At 41.5% G+C, this 17,607-nt stretch overlaps 1 protein-coding gene across 9 annotated transcripts in view; it reads left to right on the top strand.

Moving 5' to 3' along the window:
* Positions 1-17,607, top strand: part of FGGY (FGGY carbohydrate kinase domain containing) — a 472,286-nt gene that overhangs the window by 430,542 nt on the left and 24,137 nt on the right. Inside the window, exon 16 of one of the 9 annotated variants that reach the window (XM_037827089.1) lies at positions 4,738-5,354. The exons of the other annotated variants lie outside the window; for them this stretch is intronic. Coding sequence (XP_037683017.1) covers positions 4,738-4,803 — 66 coding nt within the window. The 3' untranslated portion in view covers positions 4,804-5,354. Of the gene's footprint in view, positions 1-4,737; positions 5,355-17,607 lie in introns of those variants that run through there. 9 annotated transcript variants of the gene reach the window in all.

Below are 17,607 nucleotides of genomic sequence, written 5' to 3'. Positions count from 1 at the left end.
CTCATGGAGGCTGCTGTTTCCCTAGGCAGCCAATCAAAGGGTTGTGTCTTTCCCACAAGAGGTCTGGGTTAGGTGTCCATCTGGAGCCTGTAGGATCCTCTCTAAATCCTGGGCTTCAAAAACCTAGTGGTGGGTGAATCTATGTGGCTCCCAGTCCAGTGGTTTCCACCATTGAATTGTCTTGTGGGAACATTGAGTTGAAAACCAAGCCAGTTATATCCTTTGATGAGGGAAAAATATGTCAACACAATAGTCCACTGAACTCTGGGAATAAAAAGACATGCAGTGCCTTTTAGGGAGTGTAGCCTAAATGGTTTTACTCCAGCAGATGTGGAATGAAATATAAAACAGACAGCTTATTACTGTTAAATCCATTTGCCCAAAACTGATCATGACTGTGTTCTCAGCTACAGAACCAGAACCTTTCTCTAGAAATGACTGGTTTTTAGACTGAACTTTGGGATGAGAGGAGAGACAGAAAGAGAGAAAGAAAGAGAGTTAAATAATGAATTAGGTGGACAGTTTTTAAATGTACAAAGTCACTGCCATTTAATGTGGGATTGCTTCTTATTGTTTGTGTTTTTGACACGTGGAAAGAAATCTTTGCTGGTACTGGCTTCAGTTTCTCAGGTTTAAGAACCCTAGCATTGACCTGAGGAAAGAGTTAAATACATCACATTCTCAAGGCAGTCAGACAAAGAACAACTCGGGGCAAGCTTGAGAGTTTGCAGGACATTTTGGTGACATTTCTGGATGCCCTTTGTTTCCCCCTTTCAAGAAAAGCCTTTTCTTTCCTTGCCTTCTCACATAACAGCTTGGGATTCTTGTTCCCCTTTCTCCCCACTCCCGCACCCCCCAGAAATGCATTTGAACTTGCTGGGTTTGTTAAGAGTCAGGGCATAAAGAATTTTTCCATGGTAGAAAAGTTCTGGCATTCCAAAGCGGAACTAATGTGGGATTTGGGAAGCCTGCCCTATTTATGCAGTTAATTAGGGCTCCCCCAAGGCAGCTGATCCACTGGTGCCATAGGAAACCGATGCTGTGGCCAGGGAAGGCCGAGACGGTGAGCACCCTGAGAGGGTGGCTGGCGTGGCCTCTGCACCTGTTCCCTACTCACTGGAATCAGAACTTGAAGGAAACAAAGCCGGGGCTTTCCAACGACGCTGATTTGGATCTGTGGCCTGATTTAATCATTCGATGTGTTGCCCGTGTTTGAGTAAAGTCTCAAAACATTGGAAGATGTGGGACCAGAGAAAGATTCCCCTTCTGTCTATGAAATAAGGTCTTGGTACTTGAAGATCTTGGGCTTGGTACTTGGAACTTGATACTTGAAGTTAATAAAAATTGTAGTGGAAAAACAACAGGCTTTAGAGTCAGGCAAGCCTGTGCGATAAATCTGACTCTGCCACCATTAGAAGATGTAAGACGTTGGAGAAATTACTCAGTTATTTCTGAGCTATAGTTTTCTTCTTGGTAAAAGGGCATAATACCACCTAGTCTATGGATTCATTATAATAACCACCACTATCATTTTTTGAGCAATTACTATGTGCAGGGCACTGTTCTAAAAGCATGAACTATATTAACTCTGCAATCCTCTGTGGACTCTAAGAAGTAGATTATATATTAGAGGTTGGCAAACTACTTCATGTGGGCCAAATCTGGCCCACTGCCTGTTTTTGTAAATAAAATTTTATTGGAACCCAGCCATGCCCATTCATTCACGTATCGTATGTGACTGTTTTCATGCTACAGCTGTGGAGTTGAATAGTTGCAACAGAGACTGTACAGGCCCATAGAACTTAAAGTATTTACTCTCCGGCCCTTTACAGAAAAACATAGCCAACCCCTGCTTTATATTAAAAGCTGAAGAAAATAAACTGTAGATATTTTAAGCACCTTACCTGAGGTCACAATAGTAAATGGTAGGACTAGGATTTGAACCCAGTAGCCTGACCCCAGAATTTGTACCCTTTATCAGTATCCTATACATAATATATGTAGGTGTCTAGCACAGTGCCTGGCACACAGGAGCTGCATGATAAATCTGTTCCATGAGCAAACCTTTGCATTCCCCCATGATACTCCTTTTCCTTCTGCTTCCCTTCCCAGGTTCCCATCATTTCCAGTTGCCTTTTCTTCTGCCAGATTATATTTTCAATTCAACAGACTTCTGGTTGGTTCTGTATCCATTATCTCAACCCATCAAACAATTCTATGAACGTATTTATTATCTTCATTTTAAAGATGAAGATACCACTCCTAGCTTCTGGATTCCCAGAAACTTTTATACTTCTTTTGAGGACTCTCAGAGGAAGCATTGCTAGGGGCTTTTTGAACATTTATCTTATGCCAAAAACATAAGAAACAACAACAACAACAAAAAAAAAAGAATAAAAGAAAATCTCAATGGTTACTCAAGAAAGGTTTACAATATAATTGGAAAGAGAAAAAGCAAAATACTAGAAAAGCATCAGCAGGTATTTTTAAGTTAAGTAGTACATCTTATAAGTAGGTATGAATGCAGAGAGTCGGGACAGAGTATGGAGAGGGAGGCCATGGAAAGTTTCCTGGAGACAGTTGGCTATGAGCTGGGCCTCAAATGTGGGACAGGATTTAGAAAAGAGAAGCTTAGATCTGGGCATAATGGGAGTGGGGAAAGAAACACCAAGAGAAGGCATGCAAATCGAAGTGGGAGTTCTCAGAGGAAAAGACCCAGCACATCCCTGAGAACTGCAAGAATCAAAATGGATAAATAAGACAGGTATAGATTGAAGGTAAGGGAGAGGATCTAGGTTTTAGAATAATAAAGATAATTATGATAACACCTACAATGTGCAGAATTGCTGGCCCAGGCCCTTCACATATGTCCTCTCCTTTCACCTTCCCAGCTGCTCTATGGTATAGGTATTATCTTATTATACAGATGAGAAAATTGAGGCTTAGTAAATAGCAATCAAATATTAATGGGAAAAGTTAAAAATAATCCACAATGCTTAGTTTCACAGTGCAGGGCTTTTCTGTTGCTACTTTTCTTCTGTGGATACGTGTGCTTGTGATTGGGGTTTATATTATACCCATCATAGGCTCTATCTGATGCTTGTTCTGATGCTATTATCTCAATTGCTCGTGGAATCAGGCAGTGAGTACCATGAAGTAAAGGCTCTATACCACCTGAACCACTCTCCCACCACAGGCAGTGGAGAGCCATGGAAGGCTTTTGATCAGGGGATACCATAATGAGAGGATCTACTCTGCCAGCAAAGTCAGGCCTGGATGTGAGCTGGGAAAGACAGGAAGAAGGAAGTAGCGTGAACCCAGACATGTGATTTGAGGCTGTGAGGCAGTCTTGGGATGAACTGCTAGAGCTCTGGTTTGGGATGACTGAAGGGTGCCCAACAATGCCATGCCAAGTGGTGAAGGAGCACATAGTTGGAGTAATAAACCCCTGACCAGCCCCACTTAGATCTTACTACTTAGGCAACCATGGTTCCAAGATCAGCCCTTCATAGGCATCTGAGAGAGAGTAGACAGACAAAGGACTTGGAGTCTGGAGATTTAAGTTCAAGTCCTGGCTCCACTGCTAAAAATGTATTATATGAAAAAGAAGGAAAAAAGGAAGAATTGTATGCTGATGCTAAGCTGGATGAGTTATACAGCACCACATTGTATCTTCCCATCAGTTCTTGGAGGTGGTAATAATAAGAGTAATAGGTAACACACAATTGTGTGCCAGCATTTTCTATATTCTCTTTTAATCACTGCATATATATATATATATATATATATATATATATATATATATATACACACACACACACACACACACATACACATACACACTCGATCTTCATAGAAACCCCATGAGGTAGGTGGTATTATTATCTTCTTTGTATGGATAGTGAAACTGAGGCACAGGGAGGTTAAGTAACATGGCTGGGGCCACACAGCTGGTAAAGAGAGAAACTAAGCTTTGAACCCAGGCAGTTTGGCCCCGGCATCCATGCTCCTACCCACTGTACACACAGCCTCACAGATGAAAACAGAGAATGTTATGAACCCCATTTTACAGTTTATGAGACCAAGGCTCCAAAAGGGTTGGCAGAGGTGGAGGGTCCTGGCTGCTAAGCTGGGGTGTTATCTTGAGCAAAATAGGCAAAAGTGCCCTAAAGGCAAAAATAAATTAAGAGAAGCGGGGGATGGGGTGTAAAACTGGATCCAGCTCTTATGGAGGCTGTAGGCTAGAGCCAGGGGTACCGGAAAAAGCCTGGGGATGCAGTGAAAAGGGTCCAGACAGGCTAACTGGAACAATAACAGACTGTGGCAAGGACCTTCTTAGTGGGTGGCCCCTGACTCCATGGTACAGAGGTGGGAGCGCCAATGTATAGGTAAAGGAATGGGATTGGAGAGCTTTAACTCCAGAATGCTCCTCCGTATACTCACATTAGAAAAGGGGCAGGTGACAAACATTTATAATTACCATCTTAAAGATGGAAAAACTTAGGCTCAGAGTTTTTAACTAACCTCCCAAGCACATGGTCAGTGATTGAGTTTGGCAACAACCATCCTTAGATAAACCCAGATATTCTGAGCTCAAGTCCCCACTGTTGAAAAATCCACCTTTTACTGTATACTCATACAATAGGGTGCCTTTGTTTATGTACATGTTTGGTTACAGGGAAGCTCATAGGAAGGTTGTTCTGGTTCCATCCTTATTGGTACAAATCTCTGCAACAGGTGGAAGAGTTCTTGTTCCTGTGGCAACATGCAAATGATGAGAATGATGGCTCCTTTGACGACTGAAGATCCATTGTCATTCAGAGTATCTTCTCTAATTTTCTGTGACTGGAAATAGAGGAGAAGGCAACGAGTAAGGGGTTGATACTGGACTCATCCAAGGCATGTCTTGCAAGTCATTTTGTTTAGTTTATTTTTTAAACAAGTTCCAGTCTTGAGCTTGCTTTCTGGATTTATGCCTTATGCCTCCAGCCATTAAAAGCCAAGTATGTCAAGGGAAAAAAAGCCCTTCAGTTAGCGAGGTTTTATTCTGTTTCTACTTTGGTGGTTTGAAACTAATTACAGTCTCTGGGTTGTGCCTACATGTACAAAATGAAATGAAAGTTTGAGCCAATTACTTTAATATTGAAGAGAGGAAAATCCACTTTTCTTTCTGTTATCTAAAGATTTCAATGTAAGTTTTTTACACTGAATTGTGTGAAAATTTGGTCTCAAGCCTTCATTTCACTTTTCCTATCTAGAAACACTCCCAAGTTCTGCCTCAGGAAGGATATGGCATGCCTTAGACAGCTTCTGCAGGACTAGAGGGTCTTGTTGGAACAACAGCAGGGTAAGGGATTTTGTTACTGCCATGATAGGATATTTGTATGTGGTTGGGGAGGGAGGTATAATAGGAAAGATGACTCTTCATTTAAAAAAAAAAAAAAAAAGGCAGGAGTACCCAGAAAAAAAAACTTCAAGATGAAGAGTTTCCATTCATCTTATTTGTTTATTTATTTATTATTCCTTATGGTGGCCTACAAGCCCTTCCCGGCCTGGAACCCAACCGTCTCAGATGTCATTCCCTGCCCTTCTCCACTCTGCCCACTCAGCTCCAGCCATGCTGGCCTCTTTGTATCTTTCCCTTACCAAACACATTCCCACCTCAGGGCTGTTACACTTGCAGTTCCCTCTGCATGAAACCCTCTTCCCCCAGATATATACATGGTTCAATTCCATATTTCCTTCAGATCTCTGCACAAATACCATTTTTTTAGGGAGATGCCATTCCTGGTCATCTGTCCAAACTTTCCGCCCGCTCCTACCATTCTCCATCCCCCTTATACTACTTGATTGCTTTTCTTCCTAGGATTTTCACTACCTGACCTTACATGTATGCATATATGTGTACATATGTATTATATCTAAATAAACTTTTATTTTTACAACAGTTTGAAATTTACAGAAAAATTTCAAAGATACTACAGAGAGTTCCCCAAAACCCCACTATTATTAACATCTTACATTAGTATGGTACATTTTTTATAATAATGAGCCAATATTTGTGCATTATTATTAACTAAGTCCACATTTATTCGGATTTCTTTAGTTTTACTGAATATCCTTTTTCTGTTCCAGGATTCCATCCAGGATACCACATTACATCTAGTTCCCATGTCTCCTTAGACTCCTCTGGGCTTTGACAGTTTCTCAGACTTATCCTCCTTTTGGTGACCTGGACAGTTTTGAAGAGTCCTGGTCAGGTGTTTTATAGAATATCCCTCAATTGGGATTTGTCTGATATTTTTCTCATGATCACACTGGAGTTATTTTTTTTTTTTTTTGGAGGGAAGACCACAGGGGTAGATTGTTACTCTTTTCACTTCATGTCAAGGGTGCATACGATCTTCAAAATATTTTCACAAATGTATAATGTTATTTATCTAGAATTACAGTATCATACAGAATCATTTCTCCACCCCCAAAACAATTCCCCTGTGCTTCACCTATTCAACTCTCCCTCTCCTTCCCCTGAGCCCCTGAAAACCAATGATCTTTTTTATTGCCTCAATAGTTTTGCCTTTTCCAAAATGCCACTTAGACTCATACAGTGTATAGTCTTTTCACACTGGCTTCTTTCACATAATAATATGTATTTAAGATTCATCCATGTCTTTCCTGGCTTAATAGCTTATTTTTTTATTGCTGAATAATGTTCCATTTTATAGACGTACCACGATTTGCTTATCCATTCACCTTTTAAAGGGCATCTTGGTTGCTTCCTGTTTGGGGCAATTCTGAATTAAAATGCTGTAAACATTCTTGTACAGATTTTGTGTGGATTTAAGTTTACAAATCAATTAGGTAAATACCTAGGATCATGATTGCTAGATTATATGGTAGGACCATATTTTAGGTTTGTGAGAAACTGCCAAAATGTCTTCCAAAGTAGCTGTACCAGTTTGCATTTCCAGTGACAATGAATGAGAGTTCCTGTTGCTCCTCAGCCTCATCAGCATTTGGTATTGTCAGTTTTTAAACTTTTAGCCATTTTAATTTTGTGTGTAGTGGTATCTTGTTTTAATTTGTAATTCTCTAATGACAAATTATGTTGAGCATCTTTTTGTCTGCTTATTTGATACTTGTGTATTTTCTTTGGTGAGATGTCTGTTCATATCTTTTGCCCATTTTTATTGGCTTATTTGCTTTCATATTACTGAATTCTGAGAGTTCTTTGTATATTTTAGAAACAAGTTCTTTATCAGATATGTGTTTTACAAATATTTTTCCCACTCTTTGGCTTGTCCTTGATTCCTTTCATAGTGTCTTTCACAGAGCAGAAGTTTTTCATTTTAACAAAGTCCAGTTTATCAATTATTTCTTTCATAAATCATGCTTTTGGTGTTATACTTAAAAATTCATCACCAAAAAAAAAAAAAATTCATCACCAAACCCAAGGTCACCTAGTTTTCTCCTGTGTTTGTTTTCTTCTAGAGGTTTTATAATTTCATGTATTACATATAGGTCTATGATCCATTTTTAGTTAAGTTTTGTGAAAGGTCTAAGGTTTGTATCTAAACTCATTTTTTTTTTGCAGATGGTTGTCCAATTGCTCCAGCATCACTTGTTGAAAAGGCTATCTTTTTTCCATTGAATTGCCTTTGGTCCTTTGTCAAAGTTTAGTGGACTATATTTGTGTCTTTCCAGGCTCGCTCTGTCTTCCATTGATCTACCTGGCTGTTCTTTAACCACTGTGTTGATCACTGTAACCTCATAGTAAGTCATGAAGGCAGGTAGTGTCAGTCTTCCAACTTTTTTCTTCTTCAGTATTGTGTTGGCTATTCTAGGTCTTTGGCCTTTCCCTGTAAACATTAGAATCATTTTGTTCATAGTTACAAAATAGCTTTCTGGGAGTTTGATTGGGATGGTTGTGAATCTGTAGATCAAGTTGGAAGAATTGATATCTTATCAATACTGTCTTACAATCCATAAGCATGGAATTTCTCTCCATTTATTTAAATCTTCCTTGATTTCTTTCATCAATAGTTTTCCCTGTATAGATCCTGAACACTTTTTGTTAGATTTATACCTAAGTTTTTCATTTTTGAGGGGGTGCTATTGAAAATGGAATTATTTTTACTTCAAATTCCAATTGTTCATAGCTAATATATAGGAAAGCAAATAAATTTTATATATTGATCTTGTATTCTGTGATATTATTCTGCTCACTTATTAGTTCCAGGAAGTTTTTTTGTTGTTGATTCTTTGGAATTTTCTACATAGAGAGTTGTGTCCTGTGAGGACAAAGACAGTTTTATTTCTTCCTTTCCAAATGGTATACCTTTTATTTCCTTTTCTTGTTTTATTGTAATAGCTAGGAACTCTAGTAAAATGTTGAATAGAAATGACAAGAAAGGACATTCTTGCCTTGTTTCCAGTTTTAGGGGAAAAGTGTCCAGTTTCTCATCATTAAGTAAGATATAAGCTGTAGGTATTTTTGTAGATATTCTTTATCAAGTTAAGGAAGTTCCCCTGTATTCCTCCCTTGCTGAGATTTTTTTTTTTTAAATTCAGTTTTATTGAAATACATTCACACACCATACAATCACCATGGTATACAATCCACTGTCCACAGTATGATAACAGTTATGCGTTCATCACCACAATCTCTCTCTGAACATTTTCCTTACATCAGAAAGAACCAGAACAAGAATAAAAAATAAAAGTGAAAAAAGAACACCCAAATCATCCCCCCATCCCACCCCATTTGTCCTTTAGTTTTTAATCCCCATTTTTCTACTCATCCATACACTAGATAAAGGGGGTGTGATCCACAAGGTCTTCACAATCACACTGTCACCCCTTGTAATCTACATTATTATATAATTGTCTTCAGGAGTCCAGACTGCTGGGTTGGAGTTTGGTAGTTTCAGGTATTTACTTCTAGCTATTCCAATACATTAAAACCTAAGAGATGTTATCTATATAGTGCATAAGAATGTCCACCAGAGTGACCTCTCGACTCCATTTGAAATCTCTCAGCCACTGAAACTATTTCGTCTCATTTTGCATCCCCCTTTTGGTCAAGAAGATACTCTCTTGCTGAGAGTTTTTAATGATGAATGGGTGTTGCATTTTATCAAATGGTTTTTCTGCATCAATTGATATGATCATATGATTTTCCTTTAACCTGTTGATGTGGTGAATTATTTTCATGGATTTTTGAATGTTGAACCAGCCTTGCATATCAAGAATAAATCCCACTTAATCGTAAGTTTGATTTGCTAATATTTCACGGAGTATTTTTACACATGTTAATGAGAGATATTAGTCTTTTCTTTCTTGTAATATCTTTATCTTTTTTTTTGTATTAGAGCAATGCTGGACTCATAGAATGAGTTGAGTTGTAAAGAATGAGTAGCTCTTACCCTATGTGAGGGAGGGTGATCCTGGCAGAGGGGACAGCACCACATCAGAGGCACATGCACCTGGTGGGGTCCATGTCAGACAATGTTCAAAATGATTCACTTGTCCCACCCCATGTAATGTTTAATACTCCATTCAACGCAGGCACTCTTAATTCATTTCACTAATGAAGATGCCAAGCCTCACAAAATTTAAGTGACTGGACAAAATTGCACCAATGGTGAGTGACGGAGCAGGTCTGCTTTAGCTCAAAATCCACTTTCTTTCTGCTACAAAGATGACTAAAGCATGGCTCAGAGTCTGGCGGGGGAGGCAATCATGCCCATAAACAGATCTGTATGACACCAACACTCCTTTTGAATTTTCTCTATTACTGTTGTTTTTTTCTTTAAGATTTCAACCCTAGAACCAGCAAACTGAGAATCAGGACTGCTTTGCAAATGCCCACAAACCGCTGGTCGGAGTTTTGTCAAAGAAGGCGGGAAAGAAAAATAAATGTGGGCTTCTGCTCTTTAAACCTCAGTCCAGTGAGGCAGACTTTCCCGGAATACTTCAGGCCGCTTCAAAGGCCTATTGTGGAAAGTCTCCAGATGTGTGTGGAAAACCTCACTAGGGAGCTTCCCAGTGAAGAGGCCTTTTAAGCTTGAGCTGAGATGAAGGAAGTTGACGTGATGAGACCTACCAGGTGGCCCACTTTCTGAAGGAGACCAGATTCCTCCATAACCTTAAAAAGGCGAGAGGGATTAGCCAGTGCAGGTTCCTTTGCCAAACAGTGCATCTTCTTTGATTGCAGAAAGCAGCGGTCTTTTTACTGGGTGAGGGGTGGGGGCATTCACCCAATGATTTATCTACCTGTGAATTGTTAGTGACAGGCTAGTCCTTCCTCCAGCACATCTTGTGAGGGCTGGGAGGGATTTCAGGATTGGAAAAAGTACGAGTGCTGAATGATTCCTGCCAGTTCCTACAATGATGCCTCTAGCACTTTGAGAGCTGGGACCCTCCAGATTTTTGTTCTGATCCCCTACCCTGAATCCTTGCTTAAGCTGTCTGCCCAATACCCCATCTTTCGTAGGTTTGAGAGCCCCATCTTCCTCTTGCTGCAGACTGTGAAGTCACAGAGACTCAGTTTTAAATCCTGGCTCTCCCATTAGCTGTATCATCTTGGACAAATTAACTTCAACTTCACTGAACCTCCGTTTCCTCATCAGTAAGGCAACGGTAACCCAGTACCTACATCCTCACGTTGTTGTGAGGATTACGAATTGCTGAGTTGATGCATGCAAAGCACCCAGCACCATGCCTGGCACGAGTGAGGGTTCAGTGTTCTGTCATTCCCTTCCTCTTCAAGCCAGTTGTAAAGGAAGGCAGGGGTGTCCCATTTGGCCTTCAAATTTTACTTCTGTAGCTCTTTAAAACCTCTCTGCTGTGTACCTATGCGCTTAGCTAAGTATTTTGAGATCACAGTGTATTTAGGGGAAAGTCCTTTTGGCTACAGCTATAATTAGGCCTCTCTTTTGCTCCTCTGTTTACCACCCTCCTTCCTATTTTAACTAATTAGAGGCATTGACACTAAGAAACACTTGAGAAAAGTTGGAAGAACAGCTGGGAGTTGTTCTAGATTCTAGCAGCTGCTCCCTCTCAGCATGTAGGGATAGGAAAGGATGATCCTGAGAGAGGGGGAGCAAAGGGGGATGTGCCTCGGAGCTGAAGGAATGCCTGTGTCTGGCCCTGGCTTGGCAAACGTATCGCTGTGTCCCCCACCCTCTGCTGAAATAGAAAGGGGTACAGAGAGAGCAATGGGAATAGAGAGAAAGGGGTGGGGGGAAGGGAAAGGGGAAGGAAGGAATTAAGGAATTTAAGTAGTTGGTTAGTTATTTAATTGATTATCTTGTGCAAGCCACTGTCACTCCCACCTAGACAACTACAGTTTTCTTCAAACTGATCCCAGGCTCCAGGCTGTTCTCCCACTGGAACACAAGAGGACATGTGAAAATGCAGATTTCACCTCCTAAAATTCGTGCAGTGGGTTTCCACATTGAATTTAGGAAAAATTCCAGAACCCGTCACAAGGCCCCTGAATCCCTGGGTGATCCCCCACCCCAGTGATCACTACAGCTCAGTCCCACTGGCTTTTGTTCATTTCCTCCACTTTACCAGGTCTTTCTCTCCTTTCTCAGATTACCCAAGGTTAATCCAAGTGTCCTTACCTGTTAGCTGTGTGACCTTGGGTAAGTTACTTAAGCTCTCTGTGCCTCATTGTCCTTATCTGAAAAATGGGAATAATAGTAATTGCCTCACAGGGTAAATGTAAAGATTAAATTAAAGAATAGTAATTAGAATAGTGACTGGCACATGAATAAGTGCTCAGTGTTTTATCATTGTTATTATCATTGGATTCATTATTATTATTCCTATTATTCCCTTGGCTGAAATGCTACCCCTCCCCCATCCCAACAGACTGCTTCTTGTCTGACTCCTCTTCAGCTCTCAGCTTAAATGTGACTTCCTGGGAGAAGTATTCCCCAACCACCACCATCACTCCCCCATCTAAACTAGTGTTTCATAATATCCTATGCTATCCTTATACTTCTGCTTCACAGCATTTAGCATAATACGTAGTTACAGATATTTTTGTGAATATTTGTTTACTTTCTGTCTCCCCTGCAAGACTTAAAGTTTCATGAGGCAAGGACCATGCTTATTGTGTTCACAAGTGTTTCCCAGAACCCAAAATTGTAATCAGCACATAGTAGATGTTCACTAAAGGTTTATCAAGGGAAGGAGTGAAAGAAGGCAGGAAGGAGGGAGGGAAGACAGAAGGAAGGAAGAGAGGAAGGAAGAAGAAGGAAGGAAAGAAAGGAAGGGAAAAAAGAAAAGAAGGTTACTGGAAAAAAAGAAAAGATACTTCCAAAGCCTACTCTCCTTGGAATCTAGTTCTCTCCCAAGATGTCTTAAGACATCATTGATTGTATAGTATTTTCTTGCCTCTCACTCCCTCTATTAATGCTCACCTATCTTGTTTCCCAATTCTTTGGGCTGTTCTACGCTTCCCCATAATGTAGCTGGATGTCTTCTGATATATTGATTATTCCACTAATCCTTTCTCACTGAAACAATAAATGGATAAACATTAATCTTCCAGATATACTGCATTACATGAACTTTTTATGACGAAATTCCAGGTAGAAATTCCCTATGTGTCGTAGGGATATGCAAGCATTTTGGCATCCCTGTTTCATGGGGGAGTGTCCTCCTTAAGTCTCTTCTCCCAACACTGAAGAATTCTTCAAGGCATGTGATGACAGTATTTGGGGTTTAGGAAACTTCTCCCTTGGCCTCATCTTTACCAGTTCTCTGCCTGACTCCACCTAAGTTCTAAGGCATCCCGTTGGTTTCCGCCCTGGCCAGCTGTGACACAGAGCACCAGTGCCCTTGTGTGCCACCTCATCATGCAGTTCTCCCAGCCTCCCTCCTGGATGTTGGCTTCCAGCACAAGGACTGACCTCATTGTGGCTCACCTCACAGAGGAGACCTGGGAGCTCTTCTCTCACAGGTCCACCACCCAAAAGTGTAGCCTGGAGCATCATTTTATTTTTAGGGGAAAAATATAAAATATAATATAAAGCATAAAAAAAGGAGGACTAGATACAGCTCTCTGAATCTAGAGTGTTTTATAGAAGACTTCAGTTTTGTTTAACAAATGGGCCCGAAGTAAGCTACCATGGAGATGCTGATTCCATAGTGCTTTAGCAAGGAATTAAAAACACACACACACATATCTCGTTTTCTCACCAAAATAGTTCTTAGTTTAACAAACTTGTAAACCAAGATGTCCCCTTTCAAAATAAAAACAACATCCCAGGTCATTGAAATGTTTACAGAATTACATTTACAGAGTTTATCTTGCAACTTAGAAACATGCAAAAACAAAATAGATTTCTCTAAGGAACCTCCTGAACCTTTGATTTCTATACCAAGATCTTAATCAAGGATTGCACAGTCCTAAAGGTAATCCAGAGTCTTTGCATAAGTATAAGTAATTCTGGCTATCTAGACAAGTCCAGTACTTATCAGTTCTCAAATGTCAGTCCCAACAATAATGTCTTCTCTTCCTGAGAATGGTGATTCCGAAAGGAGGAGTGTTGTAGTGTTCTGAAGCGCAAAGCTACAGCAAGACACACATGCTCTTTACACCCAGCAGAGAACTTCCTGGGCTACCTTGAAGGGAGGAAGGGCCCAGCTCATTATCACAGCTTCCTCTAACATCATCAGCTCCACTTTCCTCTCTTATACCCTATTTACTGCATCCCATCTGGGTCATCAGTCGTGACCTGCATGCCCCCATTCAGCTGGCTCACGCAGCACAGGCCAAGGACCTTCTCTGGGCCACCCATGAGCTGAGAACTGTGGGAAGCAGAGGACTGAATAGGCCCCAGAATTCGGTATCCCTGACATCATCTAAAGCATCTACTATTCCCTATGCTCTCAGGAAAACTATATAAAGGACCAACAGAACACTTAAAGTACAGTGGGAGCCTAGAGCAGGGAAAGAGCAAGTTTCACTTGGGAAATCAGTAGAGAAGGTAGCATTTTAGGTTAATCATGCATTTGCTCATCTAGTCATTCAGCAAGTATTTGAGTAAGCAGCACCAACATGCTAGGCCCTGTGCTTCAGCATGAACTGCAAACATAGCCCCTACCCTCAAACAGTTGAGGGCCCATTGGTGAAGGCAAGACAGTAAAGAAATAATCCCTCGTACAGCCAGTATACTTGTTTTGAGGACTTAAAGAAGAGGTGCAAGGTGTGAATGGGAGTGTTTGAGCAGGATTCAAAATCTGTAAAATGTGAATACTACATCACATTTTACCTTCTATGGTGAAAGAGGCAGAATAACATGGGGGTTAAGGCACCTGAGCTTAGGAGGGTTGGGAGGCACAGTCAGTAGGAGAGGTTTGCCCTGGAAGCGAGTAATTTTTTGCTGAGATATTGCAAAAAAATTATTAGGTCTGTCAGAATAAAAAGCTTATGGACCTTTTAGTTGGTTTTACTATTACAGTTTAATTCTCTACAGACCGCGCACCCCCCTTATTGCCCATACCCCCAGGTGAATGGCTCCCACCATCCTGCCACTTGGCATACCACTGAGTTAAGCAGATGGATTCCAGAACCATACTGCCTAGGTTGGAATCCTGGATCTACCATGTACAAGCTGGGTGATCTTGACCTACCCTTTCTGTGCCTTGTTTCTTCATCAGTTAAATGGAGATAATGGTTTGTTTTAAGGACTTAAAGAGTTGACACATGGGAAGGCACTTAGAACAGAGCCTCGTAAATGCTACATGAGTGTTGCTGTTATGTAAATATTAACTAACAAAACACATACGCACACGCATACTCCTATTTTCTGGGATGGAGAGAGGCAACTAATTTTAAATATTCTGGCAATGTAACCCTGAGCATGTTTCTTAACCTCTGTTAACTTCTGTTTTCTCCCAGTGGAATAGAGATAATAATGACAAGACCTGTCTTTGGGGGTTGCTCTGAACAGTGATAAGATAAGGCATTTTAACATGGTGCCAAACATGTAGTTTTCTTTAAAAATGTTAACCATCATTACTGCTGAGTACCTAATAAATGATGATTTTCCTTATTTCTGTCTCCATCCCTTCCACAGACCAGGTCACTAAGTAGAAATCTAGAGGTAGTGAGGGAGATATGGGGAGTAAGGGGGTGGGGGACATGGAGTAGAGGAAATTTCCTTTGGTTTCTGCTTTAAACAGGCCTCCCTATCTCCATTCCAGCCTTAGAAAACTGCTGAGCTCCACTCTGAATTCCCTGTCCGCATCCTGCACACACTCCTGGGTGGAACCCTCCCCACCCCACCTTGCCCCCCAGATTAAGGTTTATACGATCCCAAGGAGCCATATTTTCTTGCTCCAAAATGTGTGTGCATAAGGGCCCTAGCATTTTTCCATGGGCTCATGCCTTCTGTCTTGACACACATTTTCATTTTCTCCCATCTTCTCCCCACCACCCCAAAGGAAAGTGGGAGATGCCTCGGTGGAAAGCTCCGAGTTGCAGGTTCTATGTTGGGTGTCCAGAGGTTGCCTTTAAACTCTTATGTTGTCCAGGGTTGCTACTGCTTTAAAAAGAAAAAAAAAAAATTCCCTTCACATCTCAGGTGTAAGTGCCAGATCTTGTAGCACTTACAAGGACAAATCCATTTCTTACTGAATAATGGAGCTTAAAACCCACATGACTGGCTGATGTAAGCTTTGGTCTGGTGTGTGAAGACTCTTTGCAACATTATTTCTCTTGATGTTCTTTTCTTGTTGCTACTGTCCTCTGAACAGGAGGAGGGAAGGCTGAGGCTCTGCCTCTCAGTTACCCAGTGACCCTGAAATAAGCCTTTGCAAATCTAAAGACATGGCTCTATGGAAACATCCCTAAGTAGGAATCCTCGCTCAGCCTCTTCCTAAGTGAGGCAGATGCCTAAGCCCAGAAATCTAAGAGTTATTTAGTTATTTCTGACAACTCTCTCCCAACACCCCCATCCAGGCCATCACTCAAGCCTGTGTCTGCCTGCTGAGCACCTCTCCAATCTGGAAACTTCCCCCTTATCCACCAGCACCACCGATCTTCCCCTGGAACACTGCATTCTTGCCTCTGCCATCATACACACCAGATCAGCAGGTGGTGGCACCTCTGGCTTCCCAGTGCGCATAGAAAGAAGACTACAAGTTCATGTGCGTTGTGGCTGCCTACCTTCCACTCTGCCTCAACCCCACTTTCTTTCAGTCTGTCTGCTCCAATCACACTGGCCTTTTCTTTCTTCACGAGTGTCAGTTTCCCTCCCTCCATGTGGTTCTTTGCCTCTGCTGACATGTGCTTCCCCCAGCCTTCACCTAGTCCATGCTTGCCCAGCCTTTGAATCTCAGCTAACGCCATAGTATTCACTGGCAGAGGAACCCACCAAGCTGTGTCTCAGGAATGCCAAGACCCTCCCTTGCCCTCATTGACTTGGAGCTGTCCCTGAGGAGGAGAGGACTGTCATCTCTTAGACTCTGATGTGGATTGCTCTCTGACGGAGAGAGGAAGGGTCCAAGAGGGCAGCTGCCCGGAGCCACCCGTGCTTCGTCATTCTTCCTCATGCTTCTGAGCAGAGAGGGCCAGCGGGAGGGTGTGGATAACATAAGCTCTTGTTCTGTCCTTGCCTCTAACCTGGAAAGATTAACCCTTAATTCCTGACGAAGATTAATTTGGTTTATGAATACAAGCTAGCAAAACAGCCTCGCCTATATCTCTGGTCACATCTAAAACATTCATTGAAATTTTTTGTTCTTTTGAGTTTCATTCTTCCAGGCACCAAGACTAGCCATGGGCAGAGAGAGACAACCTTTCACAGTGATTTAAGGACAGTCACAAAAGAGCACCACAACCCTACACTTCGCTCTCTCCCCCACCCCCAACACACAAACACGCACACACACAAACACACATACTAATCTGGAGCCCCTTGAGAATCTGTCTTCCACTTAACAGCCCTCTAGGGTAAAATTTAGGCTACCTCCCTCCCTTTGTCAACAACTGGTCCCAATAAATTCCACCGAGCTTTCCATTCTTTCCTGGCCACTCTTCAGCTCATAGGCGTGTTTGCAGCCTGGGAATCAGGAGTCCCACCTTCTCATACTAGCTTTGACATCATCTGGTTTTGTGATCTTCTCTGTCTTGTCAGTTTCTTTAGCACCATGGCATTTTCACCGCTGAATCCACTCTGCTCAGTGTCTGGCCCAGAAAAAGAGCTCAATCAGTGAATAAGGCCAAGAAAGGGAAAGGAGAGGGGTAACCAACATGTTACAAAATAATGATTACTTATCCACCCACCATCCCTACGAGGCAGATATTGCTCCTGTTTTACAAGTAAGAAAGACAAGACAGCAAAATTAAGAAATGTGCTCAGGGCCACAGAATGTTAAGAGTGGAGACAGGTTTCAAACCCAGCTCTCTCCTTCTCCAGAACTCAGGTCATCACACCAAACTGAGTACTATCTACTATACAAATAGAAATCAAGAGGAGATTTTTCATAACAAATAGAGCTCACCCTCCTCTTTCCTTCAAGCATTATGCAGAAGATGGGATGCTTTTCTTAGATTATCTTTTCTGTGTACAGCTCTGCTCATGA

Source organism: Choloepus didactylus, chromosome 2, assembly GCF_015220235.1.
Source record: "Choloepus didactylus isolate mChoDid1 chromosome 2, mChoDid1.pri, whole genome shotgun sequence".
Classification (NCBI taxonomy): Eukaryota; Metazoa; Chordata; class Mammalia; order Pilosa; family Megalonychidae; genus Choloepus; species Choloepus didactylus.
This window is presented reverse-complemented; position numbering and strand designations above follow the sequence as displayed.